Raw genomic sequence first — 16,335 nt, forward strand, 5'->3', positions numbered from 1 at the left:
CTTTTCCTCCATTGTAGCTTTGAACTTGAATTGCTAGTGGGTATGGGAAGGACTGAGACACAGGCCCACGTAGACCCAACAAGGCCAGAGTTCTACATTTCTAGCTTTTCAGCCAAAACTCATAGTTGGAATGTTGAAACACTGGGGATATGGCTTTACTAACATTTGAAAAATGCTTCCTTACCAGGAAGGGGGTGGGGGAAGGACCTCCGTAGGAAATTCCTGCCTTCATACATAATGACTTTTCACTGAATTTCAATTACTCTCCATCTTGCGTTGATGCCCGTAAAATAACTGAGCCGTATAGTGTGTGAACGCAACTTTTGTCTTCCTCTGAGCTAGGAGTCAGAAATTGTAGGATCATGACGCTGTGTGCACCAGTCCTTCCCGGGAGGACCTGTGAGTGGGACAGAAAATGCACCCATCTGAGGGTGACTGGTCAGGAGAGCCGAGGCAGGTGCGGCCTCTTCCCCAGTCCCAGAGCCCACGTGTCTGGGCCAGGGAGCTGGTCGCTGGGCAGGGCTGCTGGGGGGAAAGGCGGGGGAGGCTGACTGAGGGGCGCGTCTGGACTAGGTGGGGGGACGTTAGGTGGTAGTTCACCTGCAGTGGAGGCCTTGGCCGGTCCCAGCACAGGCCCTGGATTGGGGTGTGGAGCCGCCCCAGATTCTGCCAGGGCGGTGGGGGAGCATTGGACTCCATGCCCCCACCTCACCTGCTTGCCCACTTGTTAAACTGCCTCACCGCAGTCTGCTTCCTATCCAACAAGATATGGGAAATTCCCGTTTTCCAGATTTTTCTCGCGGCTAGAACCAGTTTTCCATTCTCAGCAGTTTGTGGATCAAATATAAGAGAACCCTTTTTAGAGAGACACCTAAGGTGGAATGGCCTTGCCTTCAGAGCACCTGGGGTCCTCCAGCGCCCGGGTGTGGGTGCCTCTAGACCGCACGCGTGGGACATGAGGGTGGGAAGGCGCGTTGCGGGTTACTAAACGGGAAGTGGGGCGGGGCAGGGCAGGTCCGCGCACGTGGAGTCTGCGGCAGGTGCGAGGAGCCTGTTGGGCCCCCCGAGGCATCGCGCACACCTGGCACATCGTGTGGCGGCTTCAGTCCCAGCAGGGACAGCTGTCCGTGGGAGACATGGAGACTCAGCCCCTGCCGGCGAAGCACAACTTTTGTGGGAGACGTTCCGCAGTCCTGTCGGAAGCTTTCTTTCTTTTTTTTTTTTATTTCTAGGAGAGAGAGAGAGAGAGACAGCGTGAGCAGGGGAGGGTCAGAGAGAGAGGGAGTCACAGACTCTGAAACAGGCTCCAGGCTCTGAGCTGGCAGTCAGCACAGAGCCCAACGCGGGGCTCGAACCCACGAACCGCGAGATCATGACCCAAGCGAAAGTCGGACGCTTAACCGACCAAGCCACCCAGGCACCCCCTGGCGGAAGCTTTCTAAAGTGCTTTAGGAGAATTCAGTTGTTTGGAGGGTTTCCTCGGTGCACACTGCTGGGTGACATAAAGTCATCCAAGTCTTGTTAATGCGCGTGCCGCCCAGTTTTAGAGTAATTAGTAAGTGGTGAGCAATTCAAGGACACCCAGTGGGACAGCTTTAAGGTTTGGTGAATTTCTCCAGAAGACGCTCCTGGAGAAGGGCCCGGGTATGCAAGGGAGGTAATAGAGTCAAACCTGGGGAAATAGGTTGATGTTCACGCTTTAGATTCCTCTCAGCCTGTGTTTGGGTATAGCCCTTGTTTGTGCTTTATCTCCGTCTTCCCGCCCGGGGCCGGGGCGGGGGGGGCAGCCTGCCCAGGAACCCCCAGTCTCCTGTCCATCTCCCTGCTTGCAGCTCTTCCCTCTTTAATCGATCTCAGGTCAGAGTCCCATTTGGTCATCCCATCACTTACCCGTCTCTTTCTAGTGTCAGACACTGGAACAGACGCCCGACTGTCCTTCCCTTTAAGCGGGGGCCACGTGCCTGCTTCAGGGCAGGGCCGCCCCACCTCGTTCACATCCTAGCGCCCGCAGAATGGGGTTCCACTGTGGGGCGGCCCAAGGCCAACTGGGAGATCGGAAGGGTCCGTTGAGACTTGAACAGAACTCCAAAAAGAATTCGTTCTCTTTCTCTTTATAATTACGGTAAGAAGAACAAAGTATAAAGCATTGGAAATATTAAATATTGAATCTGTGTAAAATCCACAAGTATAATCGTACATTTTTCACCAGAGAAATGTAAAACACCTCTGCGAACTGTAAGAATAAACCCTTAAATGGTTCCGTTTTGAAGCATGTCGTTATCTCCTTCAGTCGGCGCGGCCCTCTTAGCCGTGTTTCAGAGGTAAAGAAACAAACGCTCAGAGCAGGCAGGCAAATCGTTGGCTCAAGGCTGCACGGATGCCGCGTGACAGAGGCCGTCACTTGTCAGCTCCCGAGTTGCATTTAGTTAGAAATTAAACAATTACAGTAGTTTCCATTTTTACTTTTATTTTCAGCAAAATCCAGGATTTTCCATTTAAATTTTACAGTGAAGACTGGATTCATGATCAGCTCCGACTCACGTTCTCTTCCAGGCCGTGAGCATGAGGGTCACTGTTTCTGCCACATCCGCATCTCTGAACCTCCCAGGTTTGAATTTCGGGTAGAAAGTCCCCCTCCCGTCAACAGTCACCACATCCCAGTGGTAGATACTTTTAGCTGTTGTTAGTTACGTCTTCGGCGTGTTTTTTTTCTCGGTAATTTTCATTATGAATTTGATAACAGGCTGATCAGTAGTTTTATTTCTTAATTAGTCCATTGGAAATTGATGAGCAGTTTTGTGAAATGGGGAGTTGAGATGAAAAACACAGGGAGTGGGGTGCCAGGGGCCGTGAGCCCCGGACACAGTCGGGGTCTGGAGGTTGGTGCTGAGGCCTGGACGCCCTGTGGGCCCCTCTTCACTCCGGCTCCAGGGGCAGCTACCCCCAGGGGTGCCTCTGCCTGCCCGGGGCCTGTCCCGTCCCCTCTGTGGAAGCCATGTCCTCCAAGGAAGAAGGGCGGGAGGGCCAGGGTGTCCACTGGCCGAGGGGCTCACCTTGCCCAGGTTCCTCCCAGATCTGCCTGGGGGAGGGGGGAGGCTCCCCAGGAGCACTTCCCTGGAAGGTATTCACTGAAAAACAGCTACATGAGCACAGTGACACTGTCCGTCAGGTCGTGGTGGTGGTTGGAAGATGGTACCTCTGTTGTCACCGTTCATGTGAAGGAGGCGGTCCATGTGCGGGTGGGCCTTGTTGCCCCCTGGGCCCCAGGCCTGCCTCATCGCTTTAACTTTGGCCTTATTAGCTCATTTCTTTCTCTGTTTTTACTTTGTTTTCCTTTTCTTTGTTGTGGATGTCATATGCCTCTTTGGTTTGATTGCGTAGTTCTTACTGAAGGTACTGAGGAAATGAGGATTAGTGAGACTCTGCCCCTGTGCTCATCGGGCCGGCTCCTGGTCTGGGGGGGGACTGTCAGTGTCCTGGGACAGATTGGTAGGAGCACGGGGGTGGGGTGCAGGAGGGGCACGGGGACACACAAGAGGAAGAGACAGTTCAGAGGTCAACAGGACACGGGCATGTGCCGCCAGAGGAAGGGCCGAGGAGGCCTGGCGTGCACCGGCCTGTGCCGGGTGCAGAGGCCGCGTCTGAGCACACACCGTCAGGAAGAGTGCCCATGCCCTGGGGCAGAATCTGGGCGTCCTTGGGTGCATGGGGCGCCTGGGTGGCTTAGTCGGTTAAGCGTCCGACTTTCGCTTAGGTCATGATCTCGCGGTTCGTGGGTTCGAGCCCCGCGTCGGGCTCTGTGCTGACTGCCAGCTCAGAGCCTGGAGCCTGTTTCAGTCTGTGACTCCCTCTCTCTCTGACCCTCCCCTGCTCGCACTGTCTCTCTCTCTCTCCTAGAAATAAATAAAATATTTAAAAAAAAAAAAAAAAAGAAACATGGGGTGTACCGTTGGTGGGAATGGAGACTGGTGCAGCCACTCTGGAAAACAGTGCGGAGGCTCCTCAGAAAGGTAAAGATAGAACTACCTTCTGACCCAGCAGCTGCACCACTAGGCATTTACCCAAAGAACACAAACCTACTGACTCAAAGGGGCACATGCACCCCAATGTTTACAGCAGCGCTATCAACAAGAGCCAAAGTATGGAAAGAGCCCAGATGTCCATCAGCTGATGAATGGATAAAGAAAATATGGCGTGTGTGAAGAGAATATTATTCAGCCATGAAAAAATAAAATCTTGCCATTTGCAGCAACGTAGATGGAGCTGGAGTGTATGATGCTAAGCAAAATAAGGCAGAGAAGGAAAAATACCATATGATTTCACTCATGTGGAATTTAAGAAATGCAGCAGATGAACATAGGGAAGGGAAGGGAAGGAAAAATAAAATAAAAACAGGGAGGCAAACCATAAGAGACTCTTCACTGTAGAGAACAAAGTGAGGGTTGGTGGAGGGGAGGTGGGGGGAGGGGCTAGATGCGGGTGATGGGCATGGAGGAGGGCGCTTGCTGGCGGGTGCACTGGGTGTTGTATGGTATGGAAGGGATGAATCACTAAATTCTACTCCTGAAACCAAAAAAGGAAAAAGAAAAAGAAAGGGTGTGTGTAATGGCCCCTTGGCTCCACTGTTACCCCTGACCGTGCCAGGAGGGGCATCTGACCTTTGGGGGAGGGGCCCAGGCCTTCTCCCACCAGGCGGCCAAGCCCAGCACCTGGACAGCGTCTGGGGACACCGCAGGCAGCTGCCAGCCCCCTCCCTCTGTCTGCACCCGTCCGCAGGCAGGTTCAGAGCCGCTTCCTGCGAGGACGCTCCCAGCTGCGGCGGGACGTCTGAGAAAGGGGGTCTCCTAGAGCGTCAGGCAGGGGGTGCCATGGGCGGGGCCTAGTGCCCTCCGCCTGGCGGCTGCGTGGGCCCCTTCGCAGTCCGAGGCGGATGAGAGACGGGTGCGTATTCCTGGCGGACTCAGGATGAGCCTGGATCCCCTTCCGCGGTGGATCCGGCTGCGCGCACGGCAGGGAGCATCTTCCAGAGCCGATGCAGAAAACTACTTGTTTGCTAAGTGAGGGTGAGGAACAGACAAGGGCAAGACACAACGGACCTGGATTATTTGATGGTTTTTGATAAACAAGTTGTCTCACTAGCGGTGGTTGGGTTTTACGCCTTGAAGCATCGCTGTGAACAGTCATTATTTCTGGTCTCCCGCTGATTTGTCTTGGTTCAGCTCCTAGACTCGAGGCCCAAGGAACCTATAAATCTAGGAGTGGTGAGCGCCCGGCAGACAGGGAGAGTCTGAGAACGCACGCACCTGGACGAGGTCGATGGGCAGGTGGTGAAGGAGGTGGGACCCAGCAGGCCGCACGCGGGTGTGGCTGAAGGGCTGTGGCTGGGGTGGGCCCCCGCCGGCACGTTTTGTGGATGGGGGCCCGGAGCCCCAGGGAGATGCGGACAGGACAGCCGTCCACCGTGTCGCTCTCCAGGCCGTCGACCGCGCTCTGCAGACGTGACCTCATCGCCTAGCACGGCTGTGAGGCGGGGGTCGGAGCATCGCCTCCCGCGTGCACGTGGGGCACCGCCGGGTCGCTCCCGCCCCTCTCTCCCCGCTCAGTCCCGCCGGCTGGTAAACACCCGGCCTCTCTGTCAGCCCAAGCTCTGCTTCCAGGCAGACAGCTCGGTCCTCACCACCGCTGCCCCGGCGGCCTGGCACGCCGTCTCTTCGTGCCCCCCCTGCCCGTCCTGCTCCCCGGCGCTGCCTCGCTGGGCCGCCCACCTCCGGCCGTCGTTCCCAGGCCCCTGCCCTCCCCCCACTGTCTCGCCGGGTCTCCGTCCTCACCAAGAGCAAAGGCCCAGGTTACAGCCGACGTGTTTTGTGCTGCCGGCACTGGGGACACGGCCACGAATGGAAACCTCGACTCACTGTTGTGTCAGCGGAGGGGGGTCAGGCACTCACGTTGTTCAGTCCGCGCGTTAGGTGGGCGGATGCAGCCTCGAGTGACGGAGTCCGGCCCCACCAGGTTCTCCCAGTCCTACAGGAGAGAGAGAGAGAGAGAGACAGACAGACAGACAGACAGACCCGGCTGATAAAGTCCTGGTTGTGATGCCTTGTGAGCCCGGTGGTCAGATCCCAGTGAGCCGGGCCGAGCGCGTGGCTGGGAAGGCGGGGAGACGGTCCGTCCTCCGTGTCTGGGACAAGCGCCTCCAGCCGGGCCACTGCCTCCGCCCGGGACAGCCACCAGCTTCCTTCTCTTCGCCCCGGGTCTTCCTGCACCCTCTCCCTGTTCTCCCCCGTCTGAGCCGCGGGGTCTCCCTTGCCACGCCCGCCCTGAGACCCCTGTCTGTCCCATCCTTGTCCCCAGGAGGCTGGCCCCCGAGGCTTTCTCTCTCCCCTGCATGCGTCCCGTGCGCCCGCAGCTCTGCTCAGCCGACTCACGGGCGCCGTGTGCCCTCCTGTGTCCCCTCCGCTCCCGCCGGTCGCAGCCCCGCCACCTGACGGTGCCCCCACTTCTGCCCCGAACTCGTCTTCTCATTGCCCCGTGTCCCTATCGGGAAGCTTCCACCGCCGCCTCCACGCGGGCAAGCCCAGGGACAGTGCAGCTCCAGCCCGCGGGCCCCCCCCCCCCCGTTGGTCTCCCACGTTCCTGCCGCCGCCCCCCCGCCCCCCGTTCTCCGCCCCCCAGGCCTCTGCTCTGGCTGTGGCACCTGCCAGGGGCACCTTCCCCCGGCTGTGCTTTCCGCCTACCCGCACGCGGCCGCCTCCCCCACCAGCATCTTACCTCCCAGTGAAGCGTCTGTGTGCTTCCCTCCCAGGAGATGGCCGGCCGGGCTCTCAAGCAGACGGGCAGCCGGAGCATCGAGGCCGCCCTGGAGTACATCAGCAAGATGGGCTACCTGGACCCGCGGAACGAGCAGATCGTGCGAGTCATTAAGCAGACCTCCCCAGGTGAGCTCAGACCCGCAGCCCGGGGGGGTCCGGTGTGGCCCTGGTCAGCAGATTATCTCCTGGCACACGGCCCTGCTCTGCATCTGGAGCCTGAAGGGGAGCCAGCGGGGGGGCAGCCCCTGGGCCTTACCTGGGTGCTCCCTCTTCACGTCTGAGATAACCTGCGGGACTTGCGCAGGCGGCTGCCGACATGTTTTGTGTCGCGCAGCGTGAGATCTAAAGTGGGCTTTCTACTTTCTCTTGGGCCTGTGAGGGAGTCTTTGAAAAAGCAGGTGTATTTCACTGATTTTAAAACACACCTTTTCTCCCACCGTAGCCGCCGAGCAGGCTGGCAGGCGCCTCCCTGGGCCGGATGCCTTGGGCAGTGGTGCAGGGACGCCCCCTTAGGTCCCCCGGGAAGGGCCAGAGCACCAGCACCGAATGCCCTGCCTCACTGGCTGCCAGCGAATGTTCCTCTTAAAGGATGAGACAGCTGGGAGAAGTGTGGGTCCCTGGGGTCCCCGGCTGTGATGCGGGATTCATGACACTTAGCAAAAGGAGCTTTCCTGATTCTGTGGGAGATCTTGGCTACAACCCACTTCATCTGTTGAGTGAGAAGTTACATCTTCATCGTTAAGGGGACGCAAACTTGTTTTCTCTTTGGTAGAAGCTTCTTAAACTGCTGCGTGTTGCCCATCCAGATTCTCAGGCCCCGCGTGGGGCCTGGAGTACAGCTGCCTTGGGAAACGCACCCCACAGCCGTGACGATTCTCCTCTGCATGTGCCCGTGACGTGCGTTTGCTGACAGTCTTCTTAGCCCGGGTTCTGCAGGGTGTCCCCGCGCGGGGCCTCCGCCGCCGGAGGCAGCCCGGGCTTGCCACAGCCCACTTCGGCCTGGGTCGGAGGGCCTCGCAGGGGGCCCGCGCGGGGGCGGCCGTGCCGGTGGCCAGCCCGGAAGAGGCGGCCCCCCTCTAACGCCGTGTCCCCGTTCTTTCCGCTGCAGGAAAGGGCATCGCACCGGCCCCCGTGCCGCGGAGGCCGAGCTTCGAAGGAACAGGCGACCCTTTCCCCCCCTACCACCAGATGGGCGGGGCGGCCTACGAGGGCGGCGCGCTGGAGGAGGTGCCGCGCCCCTACGTGGACTTCCTCTTCTCGGGGAGCGCCCACGGCGTGCCCGGCGCCCATCAGCACCAGCCCAAGGCCTACGCGGCGAGCGTGGAGTCGGCAGGGGTGAACTTCCCGGGGGCCGGGGCCGGGGGCCAGGCGCTCCCCCTGCAGGGCGCCCACTACCGGCCGCACCTGCTGGTGCCCGGCGAGCCGCTGGGCTACGGCGTGCAGCGCAGCTCCTCCTTCCAGAGCAAGGAGGCGGGAGCCTACGCGAACCTGGCGGCCAAGGGCGGCGGCGCGCAGCCGGGCGCCGCGCACGCGTTTCCGGCCGCGGGGGCCCCCGCGCTGTACGCGCCGCACCCGCACCACAAGCCGGCGCACCCGGTGCACGTGGTGGGCGCCCGCGGCCCGGTGTTCGCCGGCGACAGCCCCCCGCAGAGCCTGCTGGCGCCCTCCAGGAACAGCCTCAACGTGGACCTGTTCGAGCTGGGCGGCGCCCCCGTGCAGCAGTGGCCGTCGTCCACGCTGTCGCGCCGCGACTCGCTGCAGAAGCCGGGCCTGGAGGCGCCCGCCCGCGCGCACGCGGCCTTCCGGCCCGAGGGCCCCGCCCCCAGCAGGACCAACTCCTTCAACGGCCCCCCGCAGCCCGCGGCCGCGGCGCTGCGCGCGGGCGGGCCCGGCAAGGCCGAGCCGGGCCTGCCCTCCCCCAACACCATCACGGCCGTGACGGCCGCGCACATCCTGCACCCGGTGAAGAGCGTGCGCGTGATGCGGCCCGAGCCGCAGACGGCCGTGGGGCCCTCGCACCCGGCCTGGGTGCCCGCGCCCGCGCCCGACGGCCTGGACGCCAAGGACGAGCCCCCGCTGCCGCTGGGGGCCGCCGGCGCCTACCCGCGGGACGCGGAGTTCGGCGGCCCGGAGCCCCGCTGCCCCCCGCCGCCCTACCCCAAGCACCTGCTGCTGCAGAGCGAGCCCGAGCCCTACGACGTGGACGGGCTGTGCGCGGGCGTGGAGCACGGCCTGTGCGCGGGCGCGGAGCACGGCCTCCGCGGGGCCGCCGGCGGCCGGGGCGCCCGGGCCGAGAAGGCGGGCAAGGACCGGAAGCAGATCCAGACGTCTCCCGTCCCCGTTCGCAAGGGCAGCAGGGACGAGGAGAAGCGGGAGTCGCGCATCAAGAGCTACTCGCCCTACGCGTTCAAGTTCTTCATGGAGCAGCACGTGGAGAACGTCATCAAAACCTACCAGCAGAAGGTCAACCGGAGGCTGCAGCTGGAGCAGGAGATGGCGAAGGTAGTGTCCCCTTCTGTCCCCCCGCTTGGCCCTGCGCGTTTCGAAATTGGTGGTGGCAGCAGAGCGGCAGCCCTGTGGCCTTTCTGCTTCGCGCACGTTTATGACAAACAGTCGGTCTCACCTGGCGGCGTGGTTAGGGGCAGACGACCTGGAGAGATGACCGATGTGCAGGCTCCCTCACGGGGTCCCCCGCACTCTGCGGGGGGCAGTGAGCGCGTGCATGCGTGACACAGCCAGTGGGCAAATTACCAGACCGAGATTTGCCTTTCATTTTATGTTCTTATTAACTTTATTTTATTTGAGAGAAAGGGAGAGCATCCATGCACATGTGAGCAGGGGAGGAGCAGGGAGGGAAATGGAGGGAGGGAGAGGGGGGGAGGGAGGGAGGGAGAGAGAGAGAGAGAGAGAGAGAGAGAGAATGCTAAGCAGGTTCAGGGTTCAGTGCTCAGTGCGGAGCCAGAGCAGGAGCAGGACTCAATCCCACAACCTTGGGATTATGCCCTGAGCCAAAATCAAAACTCAGACTCTCGGGAGCCAGGGTGGTTCAGTCAGTTAAGCATCCAGCTTGGGCTCAGGTTGTGATCTCATCATTCATGAGTTTGAGTCCTGTGTCAGGCTCTGTGCTGACAGCTCAGAGCCTGGAGCCTGCTTTGAATTCTGTGCCTCCCTCTCTCTCTGACCCTCCCCTGCTCACGCTCAGCCTCTCTCTCTTTCTCTCTCTCTCAAAAATAAATAAACGTTTAAAAAATTTTGTTTTAAAAAACAGACTGTCAGCCGACTGATTCACCCTGGTGCCCCATCAAAATTAATTTTTATGGTGTGTTCTGTCCTTGTTTGTTAACAAAATTCATCAAGTTTTAGTAACATGTAAACATTTTGAAAGAGTAGAAACAAAAGGTTGAGGTTTTATAAATGGAAATTGTGGGATTTATAAAGAAAAATGTATCTGGCAATGACCTATTCTTTAAGTCTATGATTAGCAAATAGTATTTAAAATATACCTTAGTTGACACTAAACTGCTAGAGGTAATTAATCAAATGATTTAAATTAAAATGATACAGTAAATTTAAGTCACAGAAAGCCACTGATTTCAAATTCTAAAACTCAGGTTTGTGCTCTTACTTTCTGCTGTCCCATTTTCATTGACTTTTCTTTGTTCCCATGTTCCCTGAGCTGTCAAACTATTAGATTGCTCTTAGAGTTCCAGGAACTTCGTGGTCCCCTTTTCCAAAGGTGTTGATTTGTAGAGGTTTCCTTAGAGCCTAAAGTCACCAGTTTCGTGTTCCCTTTAGAGTCCAGACCTGTGTCTACGTGAGCAGGCGGAGAGCAAACCCAGTTGTCTTGCTTGTAGTATACTGGACCCATCTGTGTTCTTATTTCTGTAAATCAAGTCAGGACCCTCTCGGTTCTAAGGCGTCTCGCGCCCCAGCTGTTTCCTACCGTGGGCGCCTCTGACGTGACTCCCGTGTTTTCCATCTCCGCAGGCTGGACTCTGTGAGGCTGAGCAGGAACAGATGAGGAAGATCCTCTACCAGAAGGAATCCAATTACAACAGGCTGAAGAGAGCCAAAATGGATAAGTCCATGTTTGTGAAGATCAAAACCCTGGGCATCGGCGCCTTTGGAGAGGTGTGCCTTGCCTGTAAGGTGGACACTCACGCCCTCTATGCCATGAAGACCCTGAGGAAGAAGGACGTCCTGAACCGGAACCAGGTGGCCCACGTCAAGGCCGAGAGGGACATCCTGGCGGAGGCCGACAACGAGTGGGTGGTCAAACTCTACTACTCCTTCCAAGACAAGGACAGCCTGTACTTCGTGATGGACTACATCCCGGGGGGGGACATGATGAGCCTGCTGATCCGGATGGAGGTCTTCCCCGAGCACCTGGCCCGGTTCTACATCGCAGAGCTGACCCTGGCCATCGAGAGCGTCCACAAGATGGGCTTCATCCACCGAGACATCAAGCCCGACAACATTTTGATCGATCTCGATGGTCACATCAAACTGACGGACTTCGGCCTCTGCACTGGGTTCAGGTGGACTCACAATTCCAAATACTACCAGAAAGGTATTGTCCGACGTGCTGCACCCACCTCCTACAGCCAGACAGGACTAAGCCACCTGAGGCCGCCGGTTCCCGTCCTGGTGGCTCGTGATCGTATGAAACGATCTGTTTAATAGAAGTTAGCATGACATCCTTTTCTCCCCTGAAAGCAGTAGTATGATGTGTAAAAAAACTTTCTTGAAGTTAATGGATTTATGTTTTATTATAGGATTTTTAGGACAGTAGCCTATGGGGCGTCAGGGGAACATGCTTAGGAGCCATCATCCTGCTCTTATAAAATGAGCTGCAAAAGTCTCACCACCTCGTAAGAGTCCTCGCTAATAGCTAACGTGAATTTATCTATAGACATTGATAAGTCCAGGTAGAGGTATAGATTGGGGATAGGTTAGGTGTCAGTTAGCTCCATCTCCTGTTACCGTAGATTTTTTTTTTTTTTAAGAAATCGCTGCACCTAAAGTAGACCTCGAACTCAGAACCCCAAGATCAAGAGCGGCACAGGGTGTTGACTGAGCCAGCCTGGAGCCCCTCCCACTTCTGTTTTTTAACTCAAAGCTAATCCTGTATGTTTAATTCATTCCCATTGTCTGGCATTTAAGTCACTTTCGTTTATATTTTTTAAATGCTCTCGTGCTTTTCTTTTTAAAATTTTTTTAAATGTTTTTTATTTATTTCTGAGAGAGCAAAACAGCATGAGCAGGGGAGGGTCAGAGGGAGGGGGAGACACAGAATCTGAAACAGGCTCCAGACTCTGAGCTGTCAGCACAGAGCCCGATGCGGGGCCCAAACCCACGAACCGTGAGATCATGACTTGAGCTGAAGTCAGATGCTTAACTGACTGAGCCCCCCAGGCGCCCCGCTCTCGTGCTTTTCCATGGTCCTCCTGAACCGTGTCCTGTCAGACAGGCAGTAGACTCCTGAGACCGGCCCGAGTGCCACCCTGGCATCCCCACGGCTGCCCGAGCCCCTCCCTCAGCCCGGCTCCTGTCATTGCCTCATCTGCAATTTTTTTTTTTTTTAGTTTATTTGCTTGTTTTTGAAAGAGAAGGAGAAAGAGAGAATCGCAAGCAGACTTTGTGCAGTCAGTGCAGACCCCGACACGGGGCTCAAACCCACCAAGCACGAGATCACGACCTGAGCTCAAGTCAGGAGTCGATGCTTAGGCAGCCGAGCCCCCAGGCACCCCGTGCGTTGGTGTTGCTCACGGCTGGAGTCCCGGACCCAGGCCCCCCGGGCGGCCCCGCAGGCCAGCTGGGAGGGCTCCTCCTCTTGCGGTGCCGGGAGTGGAGCTGAGTTGCTCCCCCCTCTGAAGCGGGGGGTTTGTGGCATCGCTGAAAGGTGGGCATTCACTTCGGTTTTATTGTCTTCTCTGCCTGCCCCCGATTCCGGGCTGAAAGGGAGCCACGTCAGGCAGGACAGCATGGAGCCCAGCGACCTCTGGGATGACGCGTCTAACTGTCGGTGCGGGGACCGGCTGAAGACGCTGGAGCAGAGGGCCAGGAAGCAGCACCACCGGTGTCTGGCCCACTCCCTGGTGGGGACCCCCAACTACATCGCCCCGGAAGTGCTCCTCCGCAAAGGTAGGCGCTGCTGGCTCGGCCCCCGCCCCCCAGGGCCCCTCGAGCTGCAGCTTTTTCTGCGACTCCAAACTCTCTCACCACAGTTCTGGGCCCACGGAGGCCCGAGGGGGAAGTGATTTCCTTAACACGCGGCCCCGGCTTGTCGCGCGTCTGTTCCCTAGCTGCCCCTGCTGGGCCGGGAGGTGACAGCCTAGGTGCAGGGTGTGGGCTTTCCATCTAGACCCCAAGAGAAACCTCCACAGCTGGCTTTGGCAGAATCAGCCGTGAGGTCACGGGGACACTGCTCAGTCGGCCTGGGCCCCACACGTGCAGACCCCACGCTGCCTCCCCCCTGCCCGGCTCCCTGGGCCGCGTGCACCGTATCCTGCGGGTCCTGAAGTTCGTGAAACACAAATCTGTCTTCCCCACTTCCCCCCCAGACCAGGATTGCTGGAAGGTGCGATCTGGGCACAGTGGTGAGCACAGAGCCACAGGCACCGGTACACTTGGTCTCCTGTGTGGATGCTCTGCTCCACCAGATACGACACTTGGTCGCGTACAGGACCTTTCGGGGGCCAGTTGCTCACAGCACGGTGCGCGTGGCTCATAGTGACAGTGTAATAAATCCGGAGGTCGGTGACCTGTCTTTTCACATGTGTGGGTCCATGTCTTTGGAACCTGTTCGAACCTGCATTTTCCTTGTTGGCTGCGGAAATCTACGGCAAATCACCTTACCTCTCAGAGCCACAGGCTTCACAATAACTGCCTTGAGAGGGAGTTGTGATTATCAGGCTCACTGCCCAGTAACAGTCTCATTCTCTCCTTCCTGTGAAAGGAGGGGGGTGGCGGGTGTCTCCCCACCCCCGCCCCCACTGTCCAGCACCCCATCATGGGCAGGAGTCCAGGAATGAGGGGCCAGACTACCCCATCCCCCTGCCCCGAGTGCCAGGCTGGGGCGGGAAGGGAGGGACAGAGGGAGAACAGAGTTGGCAAGTCCTGAGGCCCAGTTCAGGTCAGCAGGGATTAGGTGACATCAACACGGAGCACGGCGGGGACTGGGAAGCAGAGCTCCGAAGGCAAAGTGAGAGAAAAGCAAAGAAGAACGAGCCTGCCCTGCTGCCTGGAGGCTGGCCCTATCCAGAAAACCTGCAGACCGTCTGCCCCGTGGCGGGTGTCCCTTCCAGGGGCTCTGCTCTGAGCCACAGAACATGGACGCCGCATGGACACGCTCTCCCTGGCCCCCCACCCCCGCACCCCCCGACAGGACATTAGGATTTGAGACTTTGCAGACTTCTTCTCCAACAAAGCTGCTGGGCTGTGTTGGAGCTAGGTGGTGGCCTTTGTCTTCCAGGGTACACGCAGCTCTGTGACTGGTGGAGTGTCGGCGTGATCCTCTTCGAGATGCTGGTGGGGCAGCCGCCCTTCCTGGCCCCCACCCCCACGGAGACCCAGCTGAAGGTACGAGCTGCGCACCTGCTTGCTGCCACCCTCGTGCTCTCGGATGAGCCCGTGCGCGTCTGGTCAGCACTGGACCCTTGACTCTGAGTTGGGTCAGAGTGCCGGCTGTGTGGATTCAGAGTCTGATTGTTGTTACCTACGTAAGAATTCATATTTTCAGAAGCAGGGCCACACAGTAAGAGCTGTTGCCACCCGTGCCCACCGGGCACATAACACTGAAAACTTTATGAACTGTATTTAGAGGGGTCGGTCGTCTGTTTGGATGTTACATCAACAGTAATCTGTTTGCAGATGATCAACTATGTGGTCAGGCTAGCAGTGCATACTTCTAATATTAACTTGAAATAAATAGGTCTTCTGTCCATCACTTAATACTGAATAGTTGTAGAATGATAGCTGTTTAGGGGCATCTGGGGGACTCAGTCAGTTAAGCGTCCACCTTTGGCTTGGGTCATGCTCTCACGGTTCATGAGTTCAAGCCTCACGTTAGGCTCCGTACTATCAGTGCGGAGCCTGCTTCCGATCCTCTGTTCCCAGCCCCCGTCCCTTTCCTGCTTGTGCTTTCTCTTTCACTCTCTCTCTCTAAAGTAAATAAACATTAAAAAAAAAAGAATGATAGCCATTTGTTCTCTGATTTGATTTGATTACTTAAGAATTGAATTGAGAATCTGATGGAATCTTTGGAACCTCTTTTTTTTGAGAGAGAGAGAGGGAGAAGGCATGTGCGTGTGAGGGGTGGAAGGGCAGAGAGAGAGAGAGGGAGAAGGCATGTGCGTGTGAGGGGTGGAAGGGCAGAGAGAGAGAGAGAGAGAGAGAGAGAGAGAGAGAGAATCTTAAGCAGGCTCCATACTCAGCACGGAGCCCAACGCAGGGCTGCATCTCACGACCCTGACATCATGACCTGAACTAAAATCAAGTGTTGACACTTATCTGACTGAGCCTTCCAGGCGCCCCGGAACTTCTTTGAGATTCACCCCTGGAATATGTGTTTACTAACAATTCTATGAAGCGTTCGTATGTCCCAGAGTCTGCATTAGACCCTTATTTAGAAAAATTCTAAATGAAGGCTTAGTTTTCACTCTGGTAAAATTGGAATTTCACATTATCTGTATCCTAGTTGAATTGCTGACCCATTCACTAATTTATTAATTTGCCTGCCTGATAATAACCCAATTTTTAAAATTGTGATAAAGTTTACCATTTTACCCGTTCTTTTTATTTTTATTTTTTTTAATATTTTTATTTATTTCTAGGAGAGAGAGAGACAGCGTGATCAGGGGAGGGTCAGAGAGAGAGGGAGTCACAGACTGAAACAGACTCCAGGCTCCAGGCTGGCAGTCAGCACAGAGCCCGACGCGGGGCTCGAACACACATACCGTGAGATCATGACCTAAGCGAAAGTCGGACGCTTAACCGACTAAGCCACCCAGGCGCCCCCCATTTTACCTATTCTTAATCTTACAGTTCAATGGCACTGAGTACACTCGCAGTGTTGTTCAACTCTAACCACTACGTGCTTCCAGAATACTTCGTGCTCCCAAACAGGGCCTGTGCTCATGAAAGTAACTCCCGATCCACCCCCCGGCAGACCCTGTAACCTCCCTTCTGTTTTCTGTCTCGATGAAGGTACCTCATTCCGTGACTGGCTGCTTTCACTTCGCGTAAGGCCTTCAGAGTTCATCCACGTAGCATGTGTCACAGTTTCCTTCCTTTTTACGGCTGAGGAATATTCCATTATTGGCGTAAACCACGTTTATTCACCGTCTGGTGATGGACGCTTGGGTTGTTTCTACCTGTGGCCGATGTGAATGGTGTACACGCCTGTCTGGGGCCTGCTCTCGTTTTGCAGCTGTGTACCCAGAAGTGGGGCGGCCAGAGCACGTGGTCATCCTGTGTTTACCAAGCTGTTGGGGAGGCAGCTGCAGGATCGTACACGCCCACCCGT

General features: G+C 57.0%; 1 protein-coding gene across 1 annotated transcript in view; it reads left to right on the top strand.

Annotated features, from left to right (window-relative positions):
* The window catches only part of LATS2 (large tumor suppressor kinase 2), a 69,213-nt gene that overhangs the window by 48,978 nt on the left and 3,900 nt on the right, over window positions 1–16,335 (top strand). Inside the window, exons 3-7 of the mRNA XM_039255018.1 lie at window positions 6,803–6,935; window positions 7,918–9,311; window positions 10,797–11,379; window positions 12,771–12,953; window positions 14,284–14,390. Of these exons, the coding sequence (XP_039110949.1) occupies window positions 6,803–6,935; window positions 7,918–9,311; window positions 10,797–11,379; window positions 12,771–12,953; window positions 14,284–14,390 (2,400 nt within the window). The remainder of the gene's footprint in view (window positions 1–6,802; window positions 6,936–7,917; window positions 9,312–10,796; window positions 11,380–12,770; window positions 12,954–14,283; window positions 14,391–16,335) is intronic.

Source organism: Hyaena hyaena, unplaced genomic scaffold, assembly GCF_003009895.1.
Source record: "Hyaena hyaena isolate Hyena2069 unplaced genomic scaffold, ASM300989v1 scaffold_11, whole genome shotgun sequence".
In the NCBI taxonomy this organism is placed as follows: Eukaryota; Metazoa; Chordata; class Mammalia; order Carnivora; family Hyaenidae; genus Hyaena; species Hyaena hyaena.